The 25,276-nt window shown below is 41.7% G+C and overlaps 1 protein-coding gene across 2 annotated transcripts in view; it reads right to left on the reverse strand.

Annotated features, from left to right (window-relative positions):
* BBOX1 (gamma-butyrobetaine hydroxylase 1) overlaps positions 1-25,276 on the reverse strand; it is a 74,607-nt gene that overhangs the window by 41,283 nt on the left and 8,048 nt on the right. Inside the window, exons 2-3 of one of the 2 annotated variants that reach the window (XM_084631658.1) lie at positions 24,778-25,042; positions 22,029-22,143 (exon numbers count right to left, since the gene is read on the reverse strand). In XM_084631658.1, the coding sequence (XP_084487784.1) occupies positions 22,029-22,143; positions 24,778-24,999 (337 nt within the window). In that variant the 5' untranslated portion in view covers positions 25,000-25,042. Of the gene's footprint in view, positions 1-22,028; positions 22,144-24,777; positions 25,222-25,276 lie in introns of both variants that reach the window. The other variant, XM_084631657.1, reaches the window with a different exon arrangement.

Below are 25,276 nucleotides of genomic sequence, written 5' to 3' on the forward strand. Positions count from 1 at the left end.
CAACCTGACACCTGGTCACAGAGGCACAATCTGTTCCCAAGTCGCCCACTGTGCAGGGGCTGCAGATACTGCTGTCTTCTCCCTTTCAGTATAGTACGCTCACTCTGAGCTGGTGTGGAATGGGAAGCCATGGCCGTTCCTCTTCCCGAACCCTTTGGAGGTGGTATTGATTATATTTACTGAGAGAAAATTTCACTCATTCATCTGCTAGCAATGGAATTCTTCTAACTGACTCTTGAAGAGCTTTATTATTTGTGCCTTCTTCCTTGGAAAGCTGCTCCATGAATATATAATAGCACTAACAAACAGAAACAGATCAGTTCCATATGACTTATGGTTCAAATTCTGTCCACAACATATAGGGTGGGGTTTTCAGAAGTGCTTAGTGTTGACCTAACTCTGGTCCTATTGATAAATTTCCTGTTTAGATGGGAGCAGAGTTAAGTCAATCCTAAGGTCTTTTGAAAATCCCTTCCATGCAGTACAAAGAACACAGTCACATTTAAAATAACTTCCACAAAGAACTGTGAAATTGTGCCAGAGAAGGGCAAAATCTTCACAATGAAGGAACTGATTTGTATCTCCTTCTAAAAGATGGTGCCTTTTGAAACTAAGGCCAATTTTAATATAATGGGGGAAGGAAAAAATTTAGAGAAAAGAAAATAATTATGACGACACTATCCAGGGATATATGCCAAAGGGTCATCTCGGAGGTTGCAGATAAGACGGACATGTAGGAAACCCTAGATAACACTGATCTTGCTGGATTTTTCCCTCCTTTTATCCATATGCAGACTGTGAGATTTACAGACTACAAAACTAAAAATGCCAAACAAATATTCTTCAAACATAGGGAAACCTGTGTTAGATCAAATAGTTCTTTGGTTAAAACTTCTGGCAGAGCTCTCTGAGGAAGCTTGCACACTGCTTCCGTGTACTGTGGCTGTACCATCAGTTTTTCCTGTCCACATGCAGTACAATTTACTCACTATAGGCAGAGCTATCATTAAGGTTGCTCAACACTTTCCATTGTAAGAACCTGTTTTCAGTTGCTTAAAACTTTGCCAAACTTTAACCATTTCCAATGCCAGGTGTCTGTCTAATGCTCAATTTTCTGGAAACTTTTAGCACAAATGGCTCGGATGTTTCTAAGAATGAACTTTGTGAGTAATATATAGCTTTGTCATGTTAAAAAATTGTTACAATTTTTTTAGTTGGGAAATTGTAGCGCCTCCATTCTCTGGAGCAAGGGCTTGAAATTTGGCAGGGGAGGCATCTTGATGTTCGGGATGTAACTTTTGCTACTCCTGTTAAAAAATACTCAAATGTGACAAAGTTATAAACCTTTGAAAAATGTGTCTGTATATGCTCAGTAGAGACTTCTTAGCGTTTGGTGGCTAAATTCTCCAAAGATTCTGTCTGCACTGAGCATACTTCAGCCATAGGACACAGGGGCTGAGCAAAACTTTTCCTCTTATCTACATTAGTGTAAGTCAGGTGTAACTCCAGTGAAGTCAATTAAGTTACAATAGTGTATAATTAGTGAAGTCAGAGGAGAATCAGGTCCACATATACTGACATGAATGTATGCACAGATATAAATATATCCTCAAACATTTATTTGGCTGGGAGTCTGAAATGTATCAAACTTCTAAGAGTTAAAAGTAACAGTTCATAAATAATATAATAATTATTGGACCTTATCTTCAGCTGATATAAATGTGCACAGCTCTACTGCCTTTAATGGAGCTAAAATGATTTACTCCAGCTGAGGATCAATATTTATACTTGTTGGTCTACATTTAATTTTGTAACAAACTGAAATGACTCATACCAGCAAGCTGCTATAACCGTTACTGTTGTCACTTTCTACATACTTACTGTGCTCTGCCTCATGGCACAACAAGGGAAAGAATCTCTTTGGGACCCATCTGTTCAAAATTGCTCTACTTAAGATTTGTAGAGCCATTTTCATCATCCCATTAATTTTCTTGGATAAAAAGCACTGTTGTAGCTGTTCACTACTGCATGCACAAACACCTTGTAAGCAACAAATGCTGGGATTTTAATCTGCTTTTTAACATAATTATCCCTTTGCCAAGATTACTTTGTTAAAATAATCAAGAGTTGTTTATTTTAAAGCTTATCCCACAAGGGCCAGCTCTACTAGACAAAACTGAAATGGATATCATCTAGGTTTTAATTGCACTGTAGCCTTCTATCTGGAGCGTTCAGCCAAGAACTCAGGGGAATGGTAATGCAAAGAGAAAGTGAAAAGACAGGAAATTAATCATGGATCCCAAAACACAGTTTCTCAACAGGCCACTTTCAGGAGTCTGGGAACTGCTGATGTTAAATGTTACTTTAATTTAGGAGTTTGCCTGCGCTACTGGTATATGCAAGCTTAAATTTAGAATTATGGGTCAGACTTCATTTTATACTATAACCAGTAATTGTAAAGTAGGCACAATTACAAAAAAAACCCATGTTTTAAAATATTGTACACACTGTTTAGAATCCTGGACCCATTTTGGTTTGGTTTTTAAATTTTATGTTTAAAATCTGGTGCAAGTGCACCTTACAGAATGCTGCTACATACATTTAATACATGGTTTTATTGTAATAAATTATTTTTGCAACTATCTCCATTCATATATAGTAAATTGAAATAATTGTTTTAACAGTGTAAATAAACTTAGGGGTCCACATTTGATGTGCACAGCAGCTATCTGCATATATACATATACACATACATATATATACATATATTATAATGTTTTGTTCTGTTTTTGGGGGAGATTGTTATTAAGATTGCCAGATAAGCCATTTGGGCTGAAACTTTCCATGCTGAAACTGGTACTTGGAGTTGGAGTGAATTGAAGAAATGGTTGGTTGGAGGGGACTAAGAGTTGAGGGGGGAGGACGACACTGAAATCGGACAAAGAGCTAGCAGGGGATACTGTGACTGGCTGGGCAAGGAAACTGGGAGTAGGAATAGAGGGCCCTGAAAAAAGTGATGTCGGGGGGAGGAGGGAAGAGAAACAGATCTGATGAGAAGCAGTAACTTTGGCAGTCTCCTATCACTACACACTGCTGTTAAAGATCTTCTCTTGTGACTGGATCTGTCACAGATAGCTATACCAAGCCGCAATGAAGTTGGTGGGGCTCCATATAAGTGTTATGGTTCATCTGATTGCATAATTCGGGCCCAAGTAATGCAATCCATACAGAAATGAACACCTCAAGCTTAGAATATAGTGTGTGGAAAGAGGATGAAGAGAAACTATTGGTGCACAGTCTCCTTTTTGCAATAAAATACATTATAATATGAGCATGGAACCCCAAACACAGTTTCTCAACACTTTCTCTCCATACCCTACATATGCTCAGTGGTTAATACAGATGCCGTACCAGGTAGAAACAGAGAATCATATATGTGCTATACAGAAAAAAAATGAATTTGTTTTATGAGCTACCTAACATGCAAGTGACTGGAGAAGAACCTATTAAACACATGAATCATCTGGAATCATATAACTGTCAAATTCAGGATTTCCTTGCAACTTCCTCTGATGTATCTCTTATTGACCACTAGATGGACCATTGGCCTGGCTGAGTGTGGTACTTCTTACATCTTGAATGCTGTAACTGATTCTGTATTACTCTAAATGGTTAAAAGATGGTACTGGGAATAATATTTATTTCCTATGTATAATACAATAGTAAAATGTCATTATTTATATAATTAAAGAGCCAATGAACATTAGATGTTTTTAAAAATTATGCTTGACAATATTCTGTTCATTTTACTCACACACGTAGTCTCACTGAAGTAAATGGGACTATTTGAAAGAGAATGGCAGTCAGGATTTCATCCCCTAGCATATTTCAAAGCATAATCACCAAATCTAGGGGCAGATCTTCAGCTGGCATAATTTGTCGTAGTGCCATTGATTTCAAAGGTGATGACATTATAACAATTTATACAAGCTAAGGAGCTGGCCCCTGGTTCTTAGAAGGCTCACACATTGGCTTTTTTAGTGCTAAATATTTTCCACATTAATTTTCATAATAATTTTCATAATATGTTCTGATCTGGACCCTTGGTTTTTTTAAGCAATGACTGTGACTAATACTGACAACTGACCATATGTTTTCTATTTCAGGGGATATCTGTAGAAAGACTAAGGACTTTAGGGGAAACTTCTTTTCACTTGTACAAGACAGACATTCTTCAGATGTAAGATGTACTCCCCAAATACAAGACTATATTCCTCCTCATTCTTTTCACAGGAGTTTTATTTGTAGTGCCTTGTAAGTTTGCTTTTAGACTAATGATTTGCACACAACTATGCCAAATTCGAGATGATGCCCATGTCATATTGGTCATCAGAATTTTGCTGTTGCTTCCTTTCTTCAACATTCTGTTTTTAACTAAAGAATAATTAAATTAAAATAGAAAACAGTGGAGAAATTTGATATCTGAAATATTTAAACCATGGGGATCCTTTCATTACGCTTCTCAATGGGGGGATGGGTGGGGAAGCTTTCACTCCCCTTTCCAGATGGGAAACAATGCTATTTCTAATGCAGAGCATTCCTGATTAACAAAGAAAAGCTAGGAAATTCATAGCTAAGGCTACATCTCTAACCTTAACTCTCATGCCTGCACTTAGTATCATTAATACAGACATCCCGATATTTAACTCTTTGTCCTGCGTCTAGGCTGATATACAATCAGGACGCCATTTGTTCCGATACTGTAGGGTTCCTTGCCAGGCATCTGTTGGCGCAGGGCTGGCAGGCTCCCTACCCAGCTCCATGCAGCTCCCTGGAAGAGGGTGACAGCGCCCTCTGGGTCCTAGGCACAGGGATGGCCAGGGGGGCGCTGCGTGCTGCCCCTGCCATGAGCACCTGCTCTGCAGCTCCCATTGGCTGGGAACTATGGCCAATGGGAACTGCAGGGGTGGCGTCTGTGGGTGAGGCAGCGTGCACAGCTGCCTGGCTTCGCCTCCACCTAGGACCCAGAGGGAGCTGTCACACTTCCAGAGAGCCGCCCAAGGTAAGCGCCACGCTGCACCCCCTCCAGCACCTCAACCCCCTGCCCTAGCCCTGAACTCCCTTTCACACCCAAACTCCCTCCCAGAGTCAGCACCCCGAACCTCCTCCCATGCCCCAACCCCCTGCCCTTGCAGTGGGGACCAGAGCCAGGGCTGTGTGACCCCAGCTTGTGGCAGGAGCCGGGGCCATGCGCCCCCAACCCACGGCTTGCAGCGGGCGCCAGAGCTGTGTCCCCCTGACAGACCTGCGGCTTGTGGTGGGTGGCTTGTGGCGGGACTGCTGCTGGGGGCTGCAGCGAGAGCTGAGCGCCACCAATCCGCGGCTTGCAGCAGGGGCTGGGGCCATGTATCCCCCCACCAGCAGCTTACGGCGGGAGCCGGAGTTGCAGCGGGGCCCCTGATTCACCTGTGGCTTGAGGCGGGGCTGGAGACGTGCTCCCCACATCAGCGGCTTGCAGCTGGGGCCAGAGCCACGCACCCTCAACCCGTGGCTTCCTAGGACTGTGTGCCTCCCACCCCCATGGCTCCGGTGGGGGCTGTGAGCCTATGGCTGTCCCCAACATGTGTCCCAATATTTTATTCTTGCGATCTGGTCACCCTAATCATTAAAAGGTGTAGCTACATTAGAAATGCTACAGCAACACAGCTGCAGCTGTTGCACTGTAGTATACAGATGCTTAATACAGAATGGGCTCTTCTATCACAGTAGTAAATCCACGTCTCTGAAAGGCAGTAGCTAAACTGACGGAAGAATTCTTCCATTGACCTTGTGATGCCTCCACTGGGGTTTAAATTGGCTTAATTTCATCACATGCAGCATAACATTTTTCACAGCAATAGGGTTAAGACAACCTAACTGTACAGTGTAGACCAGCCCAGAGAGTCTTCAAACCAGTGGATAATCTTAACATACGTGTTATGTTATAGGCATCATACAAGAAATAGCATTTGTCATTATGCAGGGATTGTGGTACTGTGGTATCTTCTAAGAATAGGAAGACAGCATGGTCACTACAGGTACTTGGGGTGGTGAATGTTGAATTTTCAAATACGGCTACACTGAAGACCTTATGGGGCACAGCTGTACCGATGCAGCTGAGTTGCTGTAAGAGCTCTCGTGTAGCCACTCTATGGTGACGGAAGAGAGCTCCCCTGTTGACATAATGAAACCACTTCCAATGAGCAGTGGTAGCCACGTTGGAGGGAGAGCATCTTCCACCATCATAGCACTATCCACACCAGACTTCGGTCGGTGTAACTTATGTCACTCAGAGGAGTGGGTTTTTTTTTTCCCACACCCCTGACCAACATAAGTTATACGGACAAAAGTGCTAGTGTACACATAACCTTAGTGTACCAGTATCTAAACTTCCATGGCATTTAGGCACTTCTAATGCTAAAAGTGTGCTTTAATTGCTTTGCTGAATTAGAGCCCATATAAGAATTAAGCATGAAATTCCAGCAATAACTAACTTCTCTTTTTCCCCACACGTATTTATGTCAGAACCTGATTATTATATGTTCTTTGATAAACAAAGTATAAAAAGTTTAAAAACGTTTCATAGGCTAATAGTTGTGTTTAACTTGTGCATATTTTAACTCAACATTTTATCTAACCTGGGGCTAATCTGTATGAATCTAGTGATAAACTATAAAAAATAGACCTCACAATGGCTGAAAACGCAAGTTACATCATTTGCAAAGCCGAACTTTTTGTTCCCTATTCCCTTCAAAGGATGACTATAACAAATATATTTAGCATCCCCCTTCTCACAGACCCAAAAGCCCTTTGCAAATCTTGGCCCTAAGCTTGTGATGAGCTCTACATGTGCATACTTCTGTACTGACACTGAGCAGCTTGCAGAATCAGACCTGTGGGTGGAATCCTATCCCGTGCTGCATGGGACAATCTGGAGCGGAAGTGGATTTAAAAAGACAGGTTTCTCTTTAGTTCTCTAGAAAATGCTGGCAAAGAGAACCAACGTGCCTAAATACAGGTTTTGGGTGCTAAAGTCAGGCACCCAAGTTTGAAAATTTTGATCATATGTATATATTGGTGGCAGATATAAACTGCCATACAAGTTAGTAAAAGCTGCACTGAGCTGACGGACTACAGAGTGTAATTACAACAATTTTCAACATTTGCAAGGTTTGCAAATTTCCAACCACAAGTAGCATTTCTGATTCCTCTGGCTTAAGCTACATTAGAGAGAGAGTCCAAGAAATACAACACACATATCCTAATATAAGCCATCCACACAGACCATCTTTTATAGTCTACCCTTTCTTTCAAAGCAACCAAGGGTTTCACTGACAACTTGCTGAATATCTCAAAATATTCACAAAATGAAAAACAGTGCAATCCTTGAGGAGAAATATAATCTCACGTCATTAAATTCCTTCGTGAGGCCATTCCAGTGCCTTCTACTCACTGCTCTAGTGTGTTTAACTCAATATATGTCCCTTCACCAGTTTGAAAAATTTTAAAAAAGTAATTAAAATGCAAATGTTTTCCTTTTCTCTGGAAAAAAGTTGCCTTGGCCTCAAAATTAAAATCTCTTTGGACTGCACTGAGTGACCTGTCAAAAGTGTCCTGTAAAAGACAGATTTAAGTTTTATACATCAGTGCAAGTATATAATTATGAGAAAAAATGATGGAATATTTAAGTAAGATGCTTTTCCTTCTTAATCTTTTTTATGGTCTCATTAATAAAAACTTCCTGAACCTCTCTTATACCAAATAAAATATTCATAAATATTAGCATTCCAAGGACTATTTGATAGGTCATTGGTCCTTCCCAATGTCAGAAAAGATACATCTGGATTTTAATCCTAGCTCCAAGCTAAGGAAGTTTGCCCTGGCTCCCCTTTCCCGTTGAGGCAGCCTGAAAATGTATTCCCTTATCTTGCAGCCTCCAACATGATGGGCAACTCTCTTTTAAGGAAGGTCTCAGAGTACAAAAATGATCGGGGAGAGATCCTGCTGGCTAATGTGATGGGTTCCTAAGCTGCTGCAGATGCACAGAGCCTCTGAGTGCACAGGTCCTGGCCTCCGTGGATCCCCAAGTTCACTCTGCAGGGTGAATTCCACCCCACAACTCCAGGAGTGGAACCTTGTAATTTTTTTCTCCTCAGTAGACTTTCCCATGGGATCTACTGCTGGAGAGGGCATTCTGATCTCATGAGTCCAAATGTACAAAGCTCAAAGGGACAGAAAAACCAAATATTTAAATCACTTTTACAAATAAACTGAAAGAGTTCTTCTGTATGCAAAAAATGTCAAGTGCTGTGTATCCTACTGGGAAGCAGGACATCTACCCTTTCCAGCACTATACAACCTTTGTTTCTTAGCACTTATGTATGGCTCAAAATCTTCCAAGGGCTGAATAGACCTTAATGCATTGATCTTCTCAATACCTCCAGGAGTTAGGTGAGATCTCTGAAGCAGTGGAAAGAGCATAACTCCAAGAAAACAGTAATGCTCTCGGATATTATAAACACTTTACTAGAGCTGGAAAGCACTCTTATTCTCAACCAAGCACCACTTGTTGATCCTTGGAAATGGTACACTTTGATTTTTCAGTTCTTATTTACTATATGTGTTAAAAAAAAAAAAAAAGACTTTTACTGACACTGTCAAACACAGTAACTCCTGCCCTGGCCAATGCTGGTAGGGGGAGCAGGAATACTGTCCAGCGTATTCACTGATCCTGTCATCCAGGACACGATTCCAGGGAGATGTGTAACGTGCCCACACTGCTATTATTTTGAAAGATAAGCTCTACTGGGTCAGCAGCATCAAGTGCATCTTATGAATCCCTCCCTGCTAATGTAGGGGGAAAGAGGCCCCTACTTCCCAATTCCCTCACTAACACATCCATGCAGGCAAGAGTTTAGCCCTTATGCTGCTTTTACATTAGCTTTTCTACCTTAAAATTTCCCAGTGTTCCTACAACTGACTCATCTCCAGTGGTAGTTCCTTTGGCCACGGGGATCTTACCATCATGTTGTCCGACTTTGCTCAGAGAAGGTACAGATGATACAGTGGTAAATATGTTGGTGGCTAAGAGCCCTTTGTCTATAGTGGAGTTCCCATCATTGCTTCCACCAGTGGAGCTGAACAGACAGTGGTGAGATGGTGAGAATTTGGGGACTTCATAAAAGAACTGGTTGTAAAGGAAAACCTTGATTCAAATGATCATAAGTTAATTCAGTTTAAAATAAATGAAAGGATAAACAAACAGGTGTGCAATTCGGGTCCCTAATTTCAAAATGGCAAACTTTAAAAAATTTAAGGGAATTAGTTAGGGAAGTGGACTGGACTGAAGAACTCAAGGATCTGAATATGGAGGAGGCTTAGAATCACTTTAAGTCACAGTTGTAGAAACTATCTGAAGCCTGCATCCCAAGCAAGGGGAATAAATTCGTAGGGAAGTATTGCAGACCAAACTGGATGAACAAGCATCTTCAACAGGTTATTAAGAGAAAGCAAAAAGCCTACACAGAATGGAAAAAAGGGATGGATCAGCAAGAAAAGCTACCTCTTGGAGAACAGAAACTTTAGGGTAAAAAAGTGAGAACTGCCCAAAGCCAAGCAGATTTGAACCTTGCAAAAGAAATTAAAACCAACTGTAAAGGGTTAATTAGCCATATAAATAAAAAGAAAACAAGGAAAGAAGTGGGACTGCTAAGCGCTGAGGATGGGGTGGAGATTCAAGACAATCTAGGTATGGCCCAACACCTAAATGAATACTTCACTCTTATTAAAAACTGAGGCAATGAGGAGTTTGGTGGCCTAATGAAAACGAGGATATGGAAGTTGAAATGACCACATCCAAGGTGAAAGCCAAACTCAAACAGCTTAATGGGACCAAATCGGGGGCTCAGGATTATCTCCATCCAAGAATATTAAAGGAACTGGGACATGAAATTGCAAGCCCAATAGCAAGGGTTTTCCATGAATCTGCAAACTCAGGGTTGTACTCAATGACTGGAGAATTACAAATATAGTAACTATATATAAGAAAGAGGTAAAAAGTGATCTGGGAAACTACAGACCCATTATTTGACCTCAACTGCATACAAGATCTTAGAACAAATTTTGAAAGAGAGAGTAGTTAAGAACTTGGAGGTAAATAGGATAAAATATAACAATACCTTTTACGAAGGGTAGATCTTGCCAGACGAACCTGATTTCCCTCTTTGAGAAGATAATTGATTTTCTAGACAAAGAAATGCAAGAGATCTAAGCTACCTGGATTTCAGTAAAGCATCTGATACAGTTTCACATGGGAAATTATTAAATTGTAGAAGATGGGGATTATTCCAAGAATTGAAAGGTGGGTAAGGAACTGGTTAAAGGGGAGATTACAACAGGTCACGCTGAGAGATGAATTGCCAGATTGGAGGGAGGTTACGAGTGGAATTCCTCAAAGACTAGTCTTGGGACTAATTTTATTTAATATTTTTCATTAATGAGCTTGCACAAAAAGTGGGAGTGGGATAATGAAATCTGTGGATGATACTAAGTTGGGAGGTATTGCCGATATAGAGGAGGATCGTACAAGATTTGGATGACCTTGAAAATCGGAGCAACAGAAATGGGATGAAATGTAACCATGCAAAGTACAAGGTCATGTACTTAGGGACTAACAAGAATTTTTGCTAGAAGCCCTTGAAAGTGACAGAGGAGGAGAAAGACCTGGGTATCTTGGTCGATCGTCACCAATGCGATGCAGCCATGAAAAAGGTTAATGCAATCCTCACAAGCATCAGGCAAGGTGTTTCCAGCAGAAATAGGAAAGTGTTATTAGGATTATCGGAGGAATGGAGAACCTAACTTACGAGAGGAGACTTAAGGAGCTTGGCTTGTTTAGCCTAACAAAACAAAGGATGAGAGAAGATACGATTGCTCTCTATGAAAACATCAGAGGGATGAACACCAGGGAAGGAGAGGAGTTATTTAAGTTAAGAGCCAATGCTGGCAAGAGAATAAATGGATATAAACTGGTGGTCAATAAGTTTAGGCTTGAAATTAGACAAAGATTTCTAACCATCAGAGGAGTGAAGTTCTGAAGCAACCTTCCAAAGGGAGTAGTGGGGACAAACAACCTAACTTGTTTTAAGATAGAGCTTGATAAGTTTATGACAGAGATTGATAAGGGGATAGTCTGATGAGATTGTCTATGATGGCATACTGCCCATTTGTGACCGCTATTAGCAAATATCTCCAGTGGCTGGAGATGGGTCATTAGATGGGGAGGGCTCTGAGTTCCTACAGATAATTCTTTTCCAGGTGTCTGGCTGGTGGGTCTAACTGACTGCTATATTCGGCAGAGGCCTAGATTTTTTGTTTTCTGTTTTTGCCTTCCTCTGAAGCATAGGATACGAGTCACTTGCTGGTTTGAACTAGAGGAAACGGTGCATTCTATGTAACCTGAAGCCTTTAATTCAAGATTTGAGGACTTCAGTAACTCAGCCAGTGGTTGTTAGACTATTGCAGCAGTGGGTCAATGAGGTTATGTGGCCTACATTGTGCAGGAGGTCTGACTAGATGATCATGATGCTTCTTTCTGGCTTTAAAGTCTATGAGTCTAGTCATGTGTAGACTGCAAACCCACTGCTGATATACACTTAGCATCACTTGTTTATGACTTTTTCAAATATTCTCTCCTCGAGTAGACATACTTGTAAGCTTTGTCTAAGCTCAAAGATTAATTTTTCAAAATAGTTTTAGGAAAACCTACAATTTCTCTAATTATCTCTCTGTGTGCATATCATGTATATATATTTGCATTCAAAAATGTATCCGATTTTTTGTGCAGAAATAATCCAAAATGGCTGAACGCTAAATGGCCTGATTTTGAGAGAGCCTTTATTTTTGCCCTATAATTGTGGGTCCACAATAACCAGACTCACATTTTTGTTCCCACATGTAAAACTCTCCCCAGATAGGTGCTTCAGGAAGAGGTGAGAAGAAACCATGGAAATTCAGCCACACAGGAGTGTCTGTACTTCTCATATATACATAGTATTGTCAACCCAAAGCATTCAAAAACTATCAGCTCTCGAAAACTTATGGCTTATTAATAAATGTGGTGTTTTCTTTTTCCCACTCTGGTTTCTGAGTCTTTAGAATACACTAGGGTCATGTTTTAAAACTCTTTTGCACAACCATAAGGGCAAAAACAATTTTTTAAAAATTAAAGTTGGAATTCTCACATAATCACTTGAACAACAAGCTGGGCTTTAAGGAAATAAAAACAGCAAATATCATGGAACTCATGATAAAATAATGAGAGTTGGCAACACTGGAAAGGGTTTCTGTGCTGACTTTTCCTGACTTTGGTCCCAACCCAACAAAGAACTTAAATGTGTGCTTAGTTTTAAACACATGAGAAATCTCATCTGTATTTAGCAAAGCATTTGTGCATGCATTTCAGCGTTTAAATGTTCTGCTGAATTGGAACCTTTACATTTAGGAGCTGGATACTGCTAATCAATGAGAGGGACATTGAGGAGTAAGGCGCTAAATCTGAAACTTTAGCATTGTAATAATATAGCCGTTTGCATTTAATGTTTAATCTGCCAAACAGAGGTGCTAGAACAATTTTTATAGTGGGGGTGCTAAGAGCTATTGATCCAAACTGTAAACCCTGCATATAATGGAAACCACTTCAAGCCAGGGGGTGCAGTAGCATCCCCTCCCAACTATTTCCAACTGCCAAAATAAAGCTATGAAAATCAAACAAGAGTGACAACTCTCATATTGATTCTAAAGACAAGATCATAGTCTGTATAATTCAGAATAAAGCTTTCTGAATATCAAAAAGGCATCATCTGCATGGACAGAAAGAAGGGGGAAATGTTCCTTAAAATAACTACCACCATAAAATGACACATCTGCAGTTAGACAAGGTGTGTGAGGTAATATATTTTATTGTTCCAACTTCTGTTGGTGAAAGAGACAAGCTTTCGATCTTACAGAGCTCTTCTTCAGGTTTTTAACCTAAGATGACAAAGGAACTGAGCACTTTGTGGGATATCCTGACCATCTTACTGGAAGGAAGTGTGGGAAGAATCTTACCTTGAACCAAGACTGTAGTTTTGTTAAGAAAGCATTTTTCACTTTTATTTGCCATAGCCACCTCTGTCTTTATCCCTTATACCTGAACTGACTTAAAACCTCTCTTTTTCGGATTAAATAATTTATTTATGGTTTACTTTAAATTAACCCAGTATTGTGTTTGTCTTGAAGTGATTATTAACTCCAGTTAAAGCAGAAAGCTGCTGTGATTTTGTCTCTTTAAAGGAGCAACAGACCTTATTGCTCCTCTGGATGTTCCAGGAGAGAGTTGGACATTTCAGGGCGGCCAGTTTGGGGGAAATTTGGGACTGGGGATGTGTTGGGGGTCACTTGGCTAGTAGTAACCAAGGCTGGCGTAGACCAGAGTGTGATTGTGGTATAACAAGCAGGCTGCTAGAGTCAGAGTTGCTGAACCAGGGCTGCTCAACACACAGACACCAAGTGCATGCTTGTATGCTGGCTGGGAGCATCCACACAGGGTATGTGTATTTCTACACAGCAAAGAAAAACCCACACCTGGCCCATGCCAGCTGACTCGGGCTCACAAGGCTTGGACTGTGGAGCTCTTTCATTGCTGTGTAGACTTCTGGACTCGGGCTAGAGCCCAAGCTCTGGGAACTTCCCACCCCTCAGGGTTCTAAAGCCTGGACGCTAGCCCAAGCTCAGAAGCCTGCACAGCAATTCAACAGCCCCACAGCCAGAGCTCCACGAGCCCAAGTCGGCTGGCATGGGCCAGTCACAGATTTTTCTTTGCTGTGTAGACATACCCACAAGGAGCTACAGCAGCAGAGCATTTTAAAGTCACTCAGTGTTACCAGACAACCAGTAACAACCTCTCACTGGTCTGAATTGCACCCCAGAATATGACAATCTTACAAAGCTCGTCTTTCACCAACAGAAGTAGGTCCAATAAAAGATATTAAGTCACCCACCTTATCTCTCCAATATCCTGGGACCAATTTGGCAGCAACAACAACAGTGCAAACAATATCTGCTGTAATAAACATATCCAAAAATTGGCAGTAACTCAGTGTACTTAAGTACTAGTTGAAGGCTGTTTTTTTTTTACCATTAAAAAAGAAGAAACTGGCTGACAGTCCTATATGTTTTCTATAGTTGGACTACTGGTTATAACAGAAGTAATGATAAACACTTTACAAATACCTCAGATTAAATTGGACTGATAGTCATTCACAATATTAACATAGCATATCCTACAGCTTTAAAAACTGTTATGCTTGACTTGTTAGTTTTTGTTTTTTAACAATGATCTTTTAGGACTTGATCCAACTCTGCTGGTATCAAAAGTATCTTTCCATTGATTTCAAAGTGCTTTGGATCAGACCCACAGTTTCCAGCATATATTTCTGATATGAGTGTGCATCACTTTTAGTTTAAGTACATTTGCATTAATATAAGTGAAAGGCTTCTCTACTGATTCACTGCGATGGCTTAGACTGTGTATCCTAATGCCTGAGCAGAGAGGACCTTCAGCATGTGATTCTTCCCACTCACTCTTGGAAGGCATTGATCCCCCCCCAACTCTGTGCCTTGACCATGGTCTGAGTCCATGGAGAGGGAGGGACAGAGAATAGGCAGGCTGAGGGAAATAGTGAATGAACTGGGATGAACACACACATCATTCCACCTCTTTTGCCCCACGGAGCTGAAACTACAACCTGGCTGTACTATCTTTTCAGCAGAACTCCCTTTTCCTGCCCCTTGGAGCTACTTCTGAAGTCCCAGGAACCACCAGAGCCAGAGGAATTGTAAGTAGAGTGGTTCCAATGGGGGCAGGGGAGCGGGGAGACAAACAACAGGGGAAAAAATGCAAAGGTATCTTTGCAGATATTTCCGCCTCAGCTCCCAAAGCCAGGGGCAATACAGGACCATACCTTCACATTTAGTGCAATTAGTTGCTCTACAAACCCTTATAATTTTGGAAGGGATTGTAGGGGTTGGGGGTATCTAGATTTAAGTATTTTTTCCAAATTATAAAATTGAAAAGAAGCTGTGCTTTTAAAATACTTAAATTCTTCCATCTAAATTATTTAAATGACTGCATAATAAAATGTATTGTAAAATTCTACGTCACACAAAATATATTATTTTCCCATATGCGGAACAACAGGGAACATTATTTTTCTTTTATCCAAGAAAATCTACAGCTTGAGAATCTATTAAAAAGCTGTTCTCAACAAGGATTGTGTTCTTTGCCAGTGTTTCCTGGTGGTACCCAGTCCCACTCACATTTTTCATTATTCTATCATGTCAGCATTGTATATTCTTTCTTTCTTTAAGTATAGTCAATATAATTTCCATTTTGCTACCATAGGATAGGATTCAAGGATACAAGTTATAAAAAGCTGAGCAGTTAAGAAACATTAAAGATGAACCATCAGCAGTTTGGCAGTCTTCATCCTCACTTTCATGGCAGAGCTGAAATCGCTCCATTGAAAACTGTTTATTTTTCAAAACCTTTACAGGAAAACTTAATAGCTGAGCATTTCACAAGGAATGAAATGCAAGTCCAGTGGAGCTCATTCATGACTTTCAAACCCAATTATGGTATGGCTGTGTCAAGGTTCCTCCCCCACTCTGAACTCTAGGGTACAGATGTGGGGACCTGCATGAAAAACCTCCTAAGCTTATCTTTACCAGCTTAGGTCAAAACTTCCCCAAGGTACAAAATATTCCACCCGTTGTCCTTGGACTGGCCGCTACCACCACCAAACTAATACTGGTTACTGGGGAAGAGCTGTTTGGACACGTCCTTCCCCCCAAAATACTTCCCAAAACCTTGCACCCCACTTCCTGGACAAGGTTTGGTAAAATTTGCCTAGGTGACTACAGACCCAGACCCTTGGATCTTAAGAACAATGAACAATCCTCCCAACACTTGCACCCCCCCTTTCCTGGGAAATGTTGGATAAAAAGCCTCACCAATTTGCATAGGTGACCACAGACCCAAATCCTTGGATCTGAGAACAATGAAAAAGCATTCAGTTTTCTTACAAGAAGACTTTTAATAAAAATAGAAGTAAATAGAAATAAAGAAATCCCCCCTGTAAAATCAGGATGGTAGATATCTTGCAGGGTAATTAGATTCAAAAACATAGAGAACCCCTCTAGGCAAAACCTTAAGTTACAAAGAAGATACACAGACAGAAATAGTTATTCTATTCAACACAATTCTTTTCTCAGCCATTTAAAGAAATCATAATCTAACACATACCTAGCTAGATTACTTACTAAAAGTTCTAAGACTCCATTCCTGGTCTATCCCCGGTAAAGACCAGCATATAGACAGACACGCAGACCCTTTGTTTCTCTCCCTCCTCCCAGCTTTTGAAAGTATCTTGTCTCCTCATTGGTCATTTTGGTCAGGTGCCAGCGAGGTTACCTTTAGCTTCTTAACCCTTTACAGGTGAGAGGAGCTTTCCCCTGGCCAGGAGGGATTTCAAAGGGGTTTACCCTTCCCTTTATATTTATGACAGGCTGATACAAAACAGACTTATGTGCTTAAAAAAAAACCTGGAGGACTGCATGGCTCATGCGCTTATTAATGAACTGGAGAGCCAGCCTTTGCTAGGTTGTCAGTTCACTGGAATTGAGGAATTACCAAACTCAACTGATCAGTTGTCTTCTAGTCCAATATCCTGTCTGCCAGGAACCAGTTGTTTCAGCTGAAGGTACAAGAAACCCAAAGTCAGCCTACATCAGGAGTAACCGGAAGTTACCATCTGACGGCATTTTGGCGGGAAATGGTCTCAGGCCTGTTTCTGAAGGACAGGTGTCCACCGTCACAAATATCACTTAATATTATTTAACATTTGTATGTAATGTGGCACTAGAGGGGCCAAGAGACACTCTTGGGGAGGTGAACAGGGCAGCAGGAGGGGCCGGGGAGAGACCCGGACCCGAACGTTGGTGGAGCTGGGCCTTCAGGGCCCTGAATTTGCTGGAGCCCAGGCACCATGGGCCCATACAACTCGCCGCCGCGGACAGACCCTCATAGATAGTCAAAGGCCGCCAAATCCCAGCACACCCAAGGCGGGGCAGGGAGTGGGTCTCAGACACCGCCAGGGGACAGTGACACCTTAGATCACATGAAAGCATTAGGAAGTGGTACTCAAGCACACCCAGAAAGGCAAAAACCCTCTAGTGCCTGGCTCACCTGGGGCCAGGACCCTCAGATACTGATACACACATGGGGACAGGGAGCATTCAATAAATCAGATGTGTTTGTTCCTCCTCTCTATGATTTTGACATACTTTTGACACCTACTTTTTGAAACCAGAAATGTTGTTCTTTACCAACAGCTATCATAAAAAGGCGAAATTACCCAATAGCAAAAACAAATAACTACTTGTAAAAGAAATGCCACCACTGTGACAATATCAACAGTAGAGGTTAACCTCTAACCTAAGGCATGATGGTTAGGGATTAGACTAGCTATTACAATTGTTCAGAAAGAGTATTGGCTTGGTATGATAGACTGGTAACATCATACCACTGGGACCCGATTCTCATCTTAATTTACATGCGTTTTGCACCAGAGTAAATGACTTCAAGAGAGTTACTCCTTATTTATACCAGTGTAAGAGGAGAATCAGGCCATGTGTGTCTAGAAAGCAAACACTCAATTTACATAATGAAAGCTTCCATTTGTAAATGAAATCTGAGGAAAATTAAAAGAAGCTGTTCACTGTATCCAACCATTTCTTTTCCTGGAACATGGTGAAGAGCAGAAAGACACACAAGAACATAAAGCCAGCTCAATTATCAATATCATTGCTGTATTAAAATATATATAAACAATTGTCTCATCTTTATCATGGAACACCAAGTTTCTGAAAACTATTGACCAAACAACAAAGTATCCCCTTCCTTAGTTATTAAAGTCTGACTGCCCAATCCTTACCCACAACTCAGCCAGCTCAGCACCTTCCCTTTGCAGGGGAAAAAGTGCCACAGAGATGGCTGCCAACACTTCCGCATATGACAGGTACACTCAACAAATATGGGTCCTTTCTGCATGTGGATCCCAGGGAGAAACTCAAGCCACCTTCCGCCAACCCTCCCCAGAAAAAAGGAGAAGAGAAACTAGAGTTGTTTTCTGCGGAAAGACAGGAGACTAACTTTCTGCCTCTATACAATAAATGTTCCCATTCTGAAAGTTTCAACGGCCTGATCCAAAGTTCCATTAAGTGAATGGAAAGACTCCCATTAACTTCAATAGGCTTTGAATCAGGCAGTAACGGGGAACCCAGGGAAGCATCTCTCTCAGGGGAACAGATGTTTCAAGGCTATTTGAGCTAGTGTCAGATACTGTAAAAAAAGAACAAGGGATTTTGAGAAAGATAAGAAACTGCTAAGCATGAGCATAAATTATATTCAATCTCTCCTGAGTAGTTAATATATGGAATTATTCAGGGTTTTAATTGATTTAAACATGAGACTGAGAGTTTGGGCCTGATATCATCTGAAGACTTCACAAAATGCCCCAAGATTAGAAGTGTATACCTTTGAACTGGTAATTAAAAATGAAGCCAACAAAAACTCAGACCATGCCAAGGTGCAATATTACAGTATGCCTGAGATTTCTGAGCAAGAAACTATAATTTGAAAACTTCCCTGGAGCTACTGGAGGTGAATCTGGCCCAGAATGTATGTTTGTCTTATTATGAATAAAACCCATACTATTGAACAGACAAACAGGCAGACAACCACAGATTATTCTGCCACATGGCAAAAATTTACTAATCCAATCGGTGGTTCTCAACCTATTTACCATAGCCCGCAGGCCGAGAACCACTGAACCAAATGAAGTATTTTGTCTTCCCAGACTCTGCCACCTACTTGCAACAATTTTAGTTGTTATATGATTGCAAACAATACCCTTACCTGTATTGACTGGTTGTTTCTGTGCAACTTTGCATCAGGTGCCAGGATCTCAATTCTAAACCAGACGCCTTGTGCCATTCAGGAGGTACAATGAGCTGGATTCTGGCCATACCGGGCCAGCTGAGAGTCCCATTGTTGGGGGTGGGGGTGAGTGAAGGGGAAAGCTGTCAGCTGGTGTACAGCTGGCTCCTGCATCAGATGCTCCAACTGACCCCATTATAGGAGCCATGGCAGGGGCAGGGAAGGTTGAAGGGAGGGAACAGAACTCTGTTAGGATGCTCTAACTCATGCCAGCTACAAATCAGGAAGCTGTAACTGGTTCCCCGATACTCATTCCCCTTCCGTACTGAGCATAGCCCAGACACAGGAGAGTTTCAAGCCCCATGTGTCTTGGAATTTTCTTTTTTCACCTGTAGCTCCCTAAAATAAAGTTAAAAATGAAACAACAGTAACTACCTCCTGCTGTGCCTCCCCCCTCCCCCCTACATCCCCATGATTATTTGCAAACTTCCAGCAATTGTCCTGTAAGCAGTGTCAGGATGAGCTCCACCCTGACATCTGGTGGTGAGGTGTGGCAAGTTGTGGAAAAGAACTTCAGGGGCCGATCTCATTTGCATAGGCACACCCACCACGCCTAGAATGAGACCATAGCTGCCCAAATGGTCACTTTGGCTGCTGTGGGATCCCCAGTGTCTCTGTTATTGGGGCAGGAAGAATAAATTGTTATTACCCTGATTATGGGAACTGTGCTTGGAACTGTACGTGGCCTTTTGTTATGATGGAGGGATTCACCATCAACTAAGTAGCACTCGCTAGGCAAGGGTCATGGGTTCCAAAACTGTGTGAATGGAGAGAGGCTGGGGACAAGTATTAATACTTGGTGGCATGGGCCCCTTGGTGAGGGCCTTACATGCTGATTGCACTTCCTCCTCTCTCCACTGTGGAATATCAGAGCTTATTTTGATTTCATTAGAAGTCTAGTTATAGGCTGCTGAGCTCACTTTGGGCTGACAGTGCACCAGCACTGGGGCTCCCCTACTATAAGCTGAATTCACCTAAGAGCTGAAATCACTGAGTGTTGTGTTAAGTAGTGGGGGAGCCTGAAGATATATTGTGGAGCAGTTTGCGGGACGGCTGGTGAAGCAGTTCGACGCGGAGCAGTGTGTGGATGGCAGGAGCTGCTTGTGGGCCGTGGAGCTGCGCGAAGGAGTTCGTGGGGCGGCTGGCGGAGCGGAGCGCAGCTGCGCGAAGGAGTTCGTGGGGCGGCTGGCGGAGCGGAGCGCAGCTGCGCGAAGGAGTTCGTGGGGCGGCTGGCGGAGCGGAGCGCAGCTGCGCGAAGGAGTTCGTGGGGCGGCTGGCGGAGCGGAGCGCAGCTGCGCGAAGGAGTTCGTGGGGCGGCTGGCGGAGCGGAGCGCAGCTGCGCGAAGGAGTTCGTGGGGCGGCTGGCGGAGCGGAGCGCCGCTATGGAGCTATGGGGTGGTCAGCTTCAGATCACGTAAGGTGCCTCTTACCCCCGTCCCATTTCCACCCAGGTTGGGAGGTAAAGCTCCGCCGATAAACTTTTGAACTCTGGGGCTGCCCTGACCAGGGACAGAGACTTTTGGGGCATTGGACTTTTGGGACTTTGGGTGATTTGGGGTTGCTGGACTCAAGAACCAAAGGGAAAAGGGCATGCCCCAATTTGCCTGGGGTGGGGTTGTTTTTGCTCATGGGTTGTGTTATGAATCCTGTTGGTGGTGTTTCCCCAACATAATGCCACATTGTTTCTCTCTGTTATTAAAAGACTTTTGCTACACTCAGACTATGTGCTTGCGAGAGGGGAAGTATTGCCTTTTGGAGGCGCCCAGCGGGGGTGGTATATATTTGTCCCAGGTCACTGGGTGGGAGCTCGAGCCGGTTTGCATTGTGTTATTGGAATGGAACCCCTAGATATTGAACCCGGCCCTTGTTGCTGCCAACTCTGACGGGCAGGAGGGTTACAGTCCTTTTGTTGTGCTTAGAAATGAGTCCAACCCAAACCCCTAACCTGCACACTGCTGAACTTTTGGGAAATGCATATTTCAGATTGGATTTTTGCAGCCCGTCTCCAGTCACTTTTCATAAAAACTACATTCCTGTTTTAACAGATAAAATCATAACTCTTAATCCAGAATGAATCACTTTTCTTGCAGAGCAGAACTGACATAAAGAGACCCTGTCAAGGATGAGAGCAGAAATTTTGTCAGCTTCAGTACTTTACCTGCTCACAGTACTACAGCAAGCAAGGAGAGAGGGGCTAAAGCTATAAGCATCCACACACTGCAGCAAACCCAGTGGTCTGGGGTTGGTGATGGTGGGTCACTCAAGAGTAAAAGCCAGCTTTTTAACAGTGCTTCCTGTTTGTGCATCAATATCATATTATGTCAACAGAAATGTGAACAGCATTATATAGCATGGTGTACAAGTTAATTCATAGAATCACAGAGTATCAGGGTTGGAAGGGACCTCAGGAGGTCATCTAGTCCAACCCCCTGCTCAGAGCAGGACCAATCTCCAACTACATCATCCCAGCCAGGGAAATTAATTTTCTAGAGAACATAACCACCACATTATTGGAGAATGACAATAAAACTCTAGATATCATGATGTAAAGGAAACTCGAAAAACTTTAGCACAGGATCCTTGGTGTGTCACTTAGCTACTTATTAACATAGAGACAAGAAAAATAAATGAGCCCTTTTCATTTCAGCTACAATGCCTTTAAAATTCTGTCCAAAACTTCATAAAACAAAACAAGGGCTATATTATATAAATATATGCTGTCCTGTGGACCTATAGATATGTGATAGTCTATATAGTTTTAAGAAATGCATAACAGATTAGATTTTAGTCCCTACCTGGTGAATCCAATGAAGTGAGCTGTAGCTCACGAAAGCTTATGCTCAAATAAATTTGTTAGTCTCTAAGGTGCCACAAGTACTCCTTTTCTTTTTACCTGGTAAAAATAATTCTTCTTGCATTTCTGCTCTTGCTTGTTCAGAAAAGCACCTTTTCTTCAGCCATTCAGCCTCAAATTCACTGGTGTGTTTGTCTGGCCATGTAATATACACCTTATATCATAAAATAAAAAAAGACAATTAACAATGAGCGATTCAATTAAATCTGCCTTCCTGAAACAGCTACCAAAGGGACCAGGAAAATTCAATCTGCTTACTAGAAATATAATTGAAATATATTACTTGCTACTTTGCAATAAAATGTCTCTTGTGGGCAACCTCTTGTTATTTATATAACTGCAAACACTTTCAAAAGTCCATTTAAGCATTACCTACATTCCCTCCTTTTACAAGAGGTCAGTTTCACAATGAAGAAGGGACCCGGCTTCCTGACTGGTGCTGGATGCTTTCATTCTTTATCCATGCTGCACTTAGCAGTGGGATGTTCTGTATGGGTCCCAGCAGTAAAATAAAGCAGGACATGAATAGATTGTGAAGGGCAGCACTTCATTGCAGGGAGTGACAAGGAGGAAAAGGGTGGAGGAAGTGACAATAGTTTGGGAGTGAAGGGGATGACCACTTGGAAGGACTGAAGGAGAAAGACACAAGAGGAGTGGATGGGAATACCTTTAAAATCTATTTCTGTTAGTTATGAATTAGTGTCCCCCTGTGCTAGGTGCTCTTCTCTAAAGAGCTTACAGTTTAATTAATAATTATAATTCATATGTATGGGTAAAGTAGGCGTTTACCTTGAATTCAGACAATTCAGAGAAACAATGCATGCTAACAGACAGAGCACGGGACTGGAAGCCAGGAACTCCTGAGTATTAGTCCTGGCTCTGCCACCCACTCACTGTGTAGCCTTGAGCAAATCATGTCAACTCTGCATCTGAGCTTCCTCAACTGCAAAATGGGGATAATAACCCTTATTTCCCTCCTACGTTTGTAAAGCATAAGAATGGCCATACTGGGTCAGACCAAAAGTCCATCCAGCTCAGTATCCTGTCTACCGACCATTTGCCAATGCCAGGTGCCCCAGAGGGAGTGAACCTAGCAGGTAATGAGCTAGTGATCTCTCTCCTGCCATCCATGTCCACCCTCTGACAAACAAAGGCTAGGGACACCATTCCTTACCCATTCTGGCTAATAGCCATTAATGGACTTAACCTCCACGAATTTATCCAGTTCTCTTTTAAACCCTGTTATAATCCTAGCCTTCACAACCTCCTCAGGCAAGGAGTTCCACAGGTTGACTGTGCGCTGAGTGAAGACGAATTTCCTTTGTTTTAAACCTGCTACCCATTAATTTAATTTGGTGGCCCCTAGTTCTTATATTATGGGAAGAAGTAAATAACTTTTCCTTATTCACTTTCTCCACACCACTCATGATTTTATATACCTCTATCATATCCCCCCTTTTCCAAGCTGAAAAGTCCTAGCCTCTTTAATCTCTCCTCATATGGGATCCGTTCCAAACCCCTAATAATTTTAATTGCCCTTTTCTGAACCTTTTCTAATGCTAGTATATCTTTTTTGAGATGAGGGGACCATATCTGTACGCAGTATTCAAGATGTGGGTGTACCATGGATTTATATAAGGGCAATAAGATATTCTCCATCTTATTCTCTTATCCCTTTTTTAATGATTCCTAACATCCCGTGTGCTTTTTTGACTGTCGCTGCACACTGCGTGGACGTCTTCAGAGAACTATCCACGATGACTTCAAGATCTTTCTCCTGATTAGTTGTAGCTAAATTATCCCCCATCATATTGTATGTATAGTTGGGGTTATTTTTTCCAGTGTGCATTACTTTGCATTTATCCTCATTAATTTCATTTGCCATTTTGTTGCCCAAGCATGTTGAAGATACCAGTGCTAAGGGACATTATTAATAATAAAATAAATAAAGGGAATCGAGTTTGCATATCTGTTTTATAACATTTACTATTTGCTGGCAAGAATATAAAGGGTCAAGTCCCGCCCTTAGTTACATCCATGCAATCTCACTGATTTCACTGAGATTCCACAGTGGAGACTGAGGGCAGATCTGACTCAAAGGAGGGTTCTCTCCTCAAATTTTACTTTATATATTTGTAAATGTCAGGTAAAATAAATTTAAAAATGCTCTTTTATAAAACAAATTAGAAACTATTTATTAAATCAAGTAAAGAATTTCCCTGCTCTGGCCTTTAAGGACTCCATGCTTTACTGTGACATCACAAACAGAAGTCTCCTGCAGGAAGAAAGACAGCGTACGAGGTATGAGACAGTTACTTTCTTTGTGGGGGAGTCATACTATCCTTCCTCCATAAAGGAGTTAGACACACAGAGGGAAAGAAGTCTGAGGGAGTGAAAGACTAAGGTATTAAGAGTCTGCAATTTTATCCTCACACCAGCTCCTAGAGATTAAGAAGTGAAGGCTATGGTAAAAATGTTTTATCTATCTAAAGTTAATTAAGAAAAAACTAAATAAGAACATTTGGGGGTTCCTATACCTTATGCTTAACATTTTTGAAGTGGATTTTACCGTAAGAATGACATAAAATGAAAGGATTTGGATTCCTCAAATGACAGTTATACCTAGAAATCCTGCAAATACACAGTATGATTTGCGGATCCATGATTATGGCATATTCTGATATTCCAGCTGCAGTACTATTCTCTCTATTCAGGTTGCTGATGAAAGGTTTGGCAAGAATTATTATACAAATGTACACATGAAAGCGAAATTTCTTTTAAAAAATACCTTTTGTCTATCTGTCAAAGTGACCTCCTTCACCCCAATGTTAACATCCAGGTCTTCCAAAAGCAGTTTGCGTGCTTTAGCAGAATGCAGGAAGCAGTCAGGGCACTGGCAGTTGTCTCTTAGCCATACAGCAGGGTAAAGGCTCTTACTCCCATCTTCCCACTGAATACGGACAAAATTATTCACGTCCAAAGCTTCCACCTTCTGGATACTTGTACTCATGCTGAAAGGCTGAACTGCTCCAGCTGTATGCTGCCAATGATTCCTAGAGGAAGGCGGTCTTATAAGAATACTCCTGCCCTTTTGCACTAGCAGCAGAGTGCGTGAACAGTCTTGGTGGACTTTAGTCCTTAATAGGTTTTTAACCACAGCATTCCACATTTTGACGATTACAAAATCGTCAGAGCAAGAATGCCTTTTTACCAGTGCAAGTTCCTCCGAGTACTATAAATAAGAACAAAATTAATTATAGAAAGAACAGAGATAAAAAGATAATGTA

This window comes from Lepidochelys olivacea, assembly GCF_965140295.1.
Source record: "Lepidochelys olivacea isolate rLepOli2 genome assembly, chromosome: 6".
NCBI classification, from domain to species: domain Eukaryota; kingdom Metazoa; phylum Chordata; order Testudines; family Cheloniidae; genus Lepidochelys; species Lepidochelys olivacea.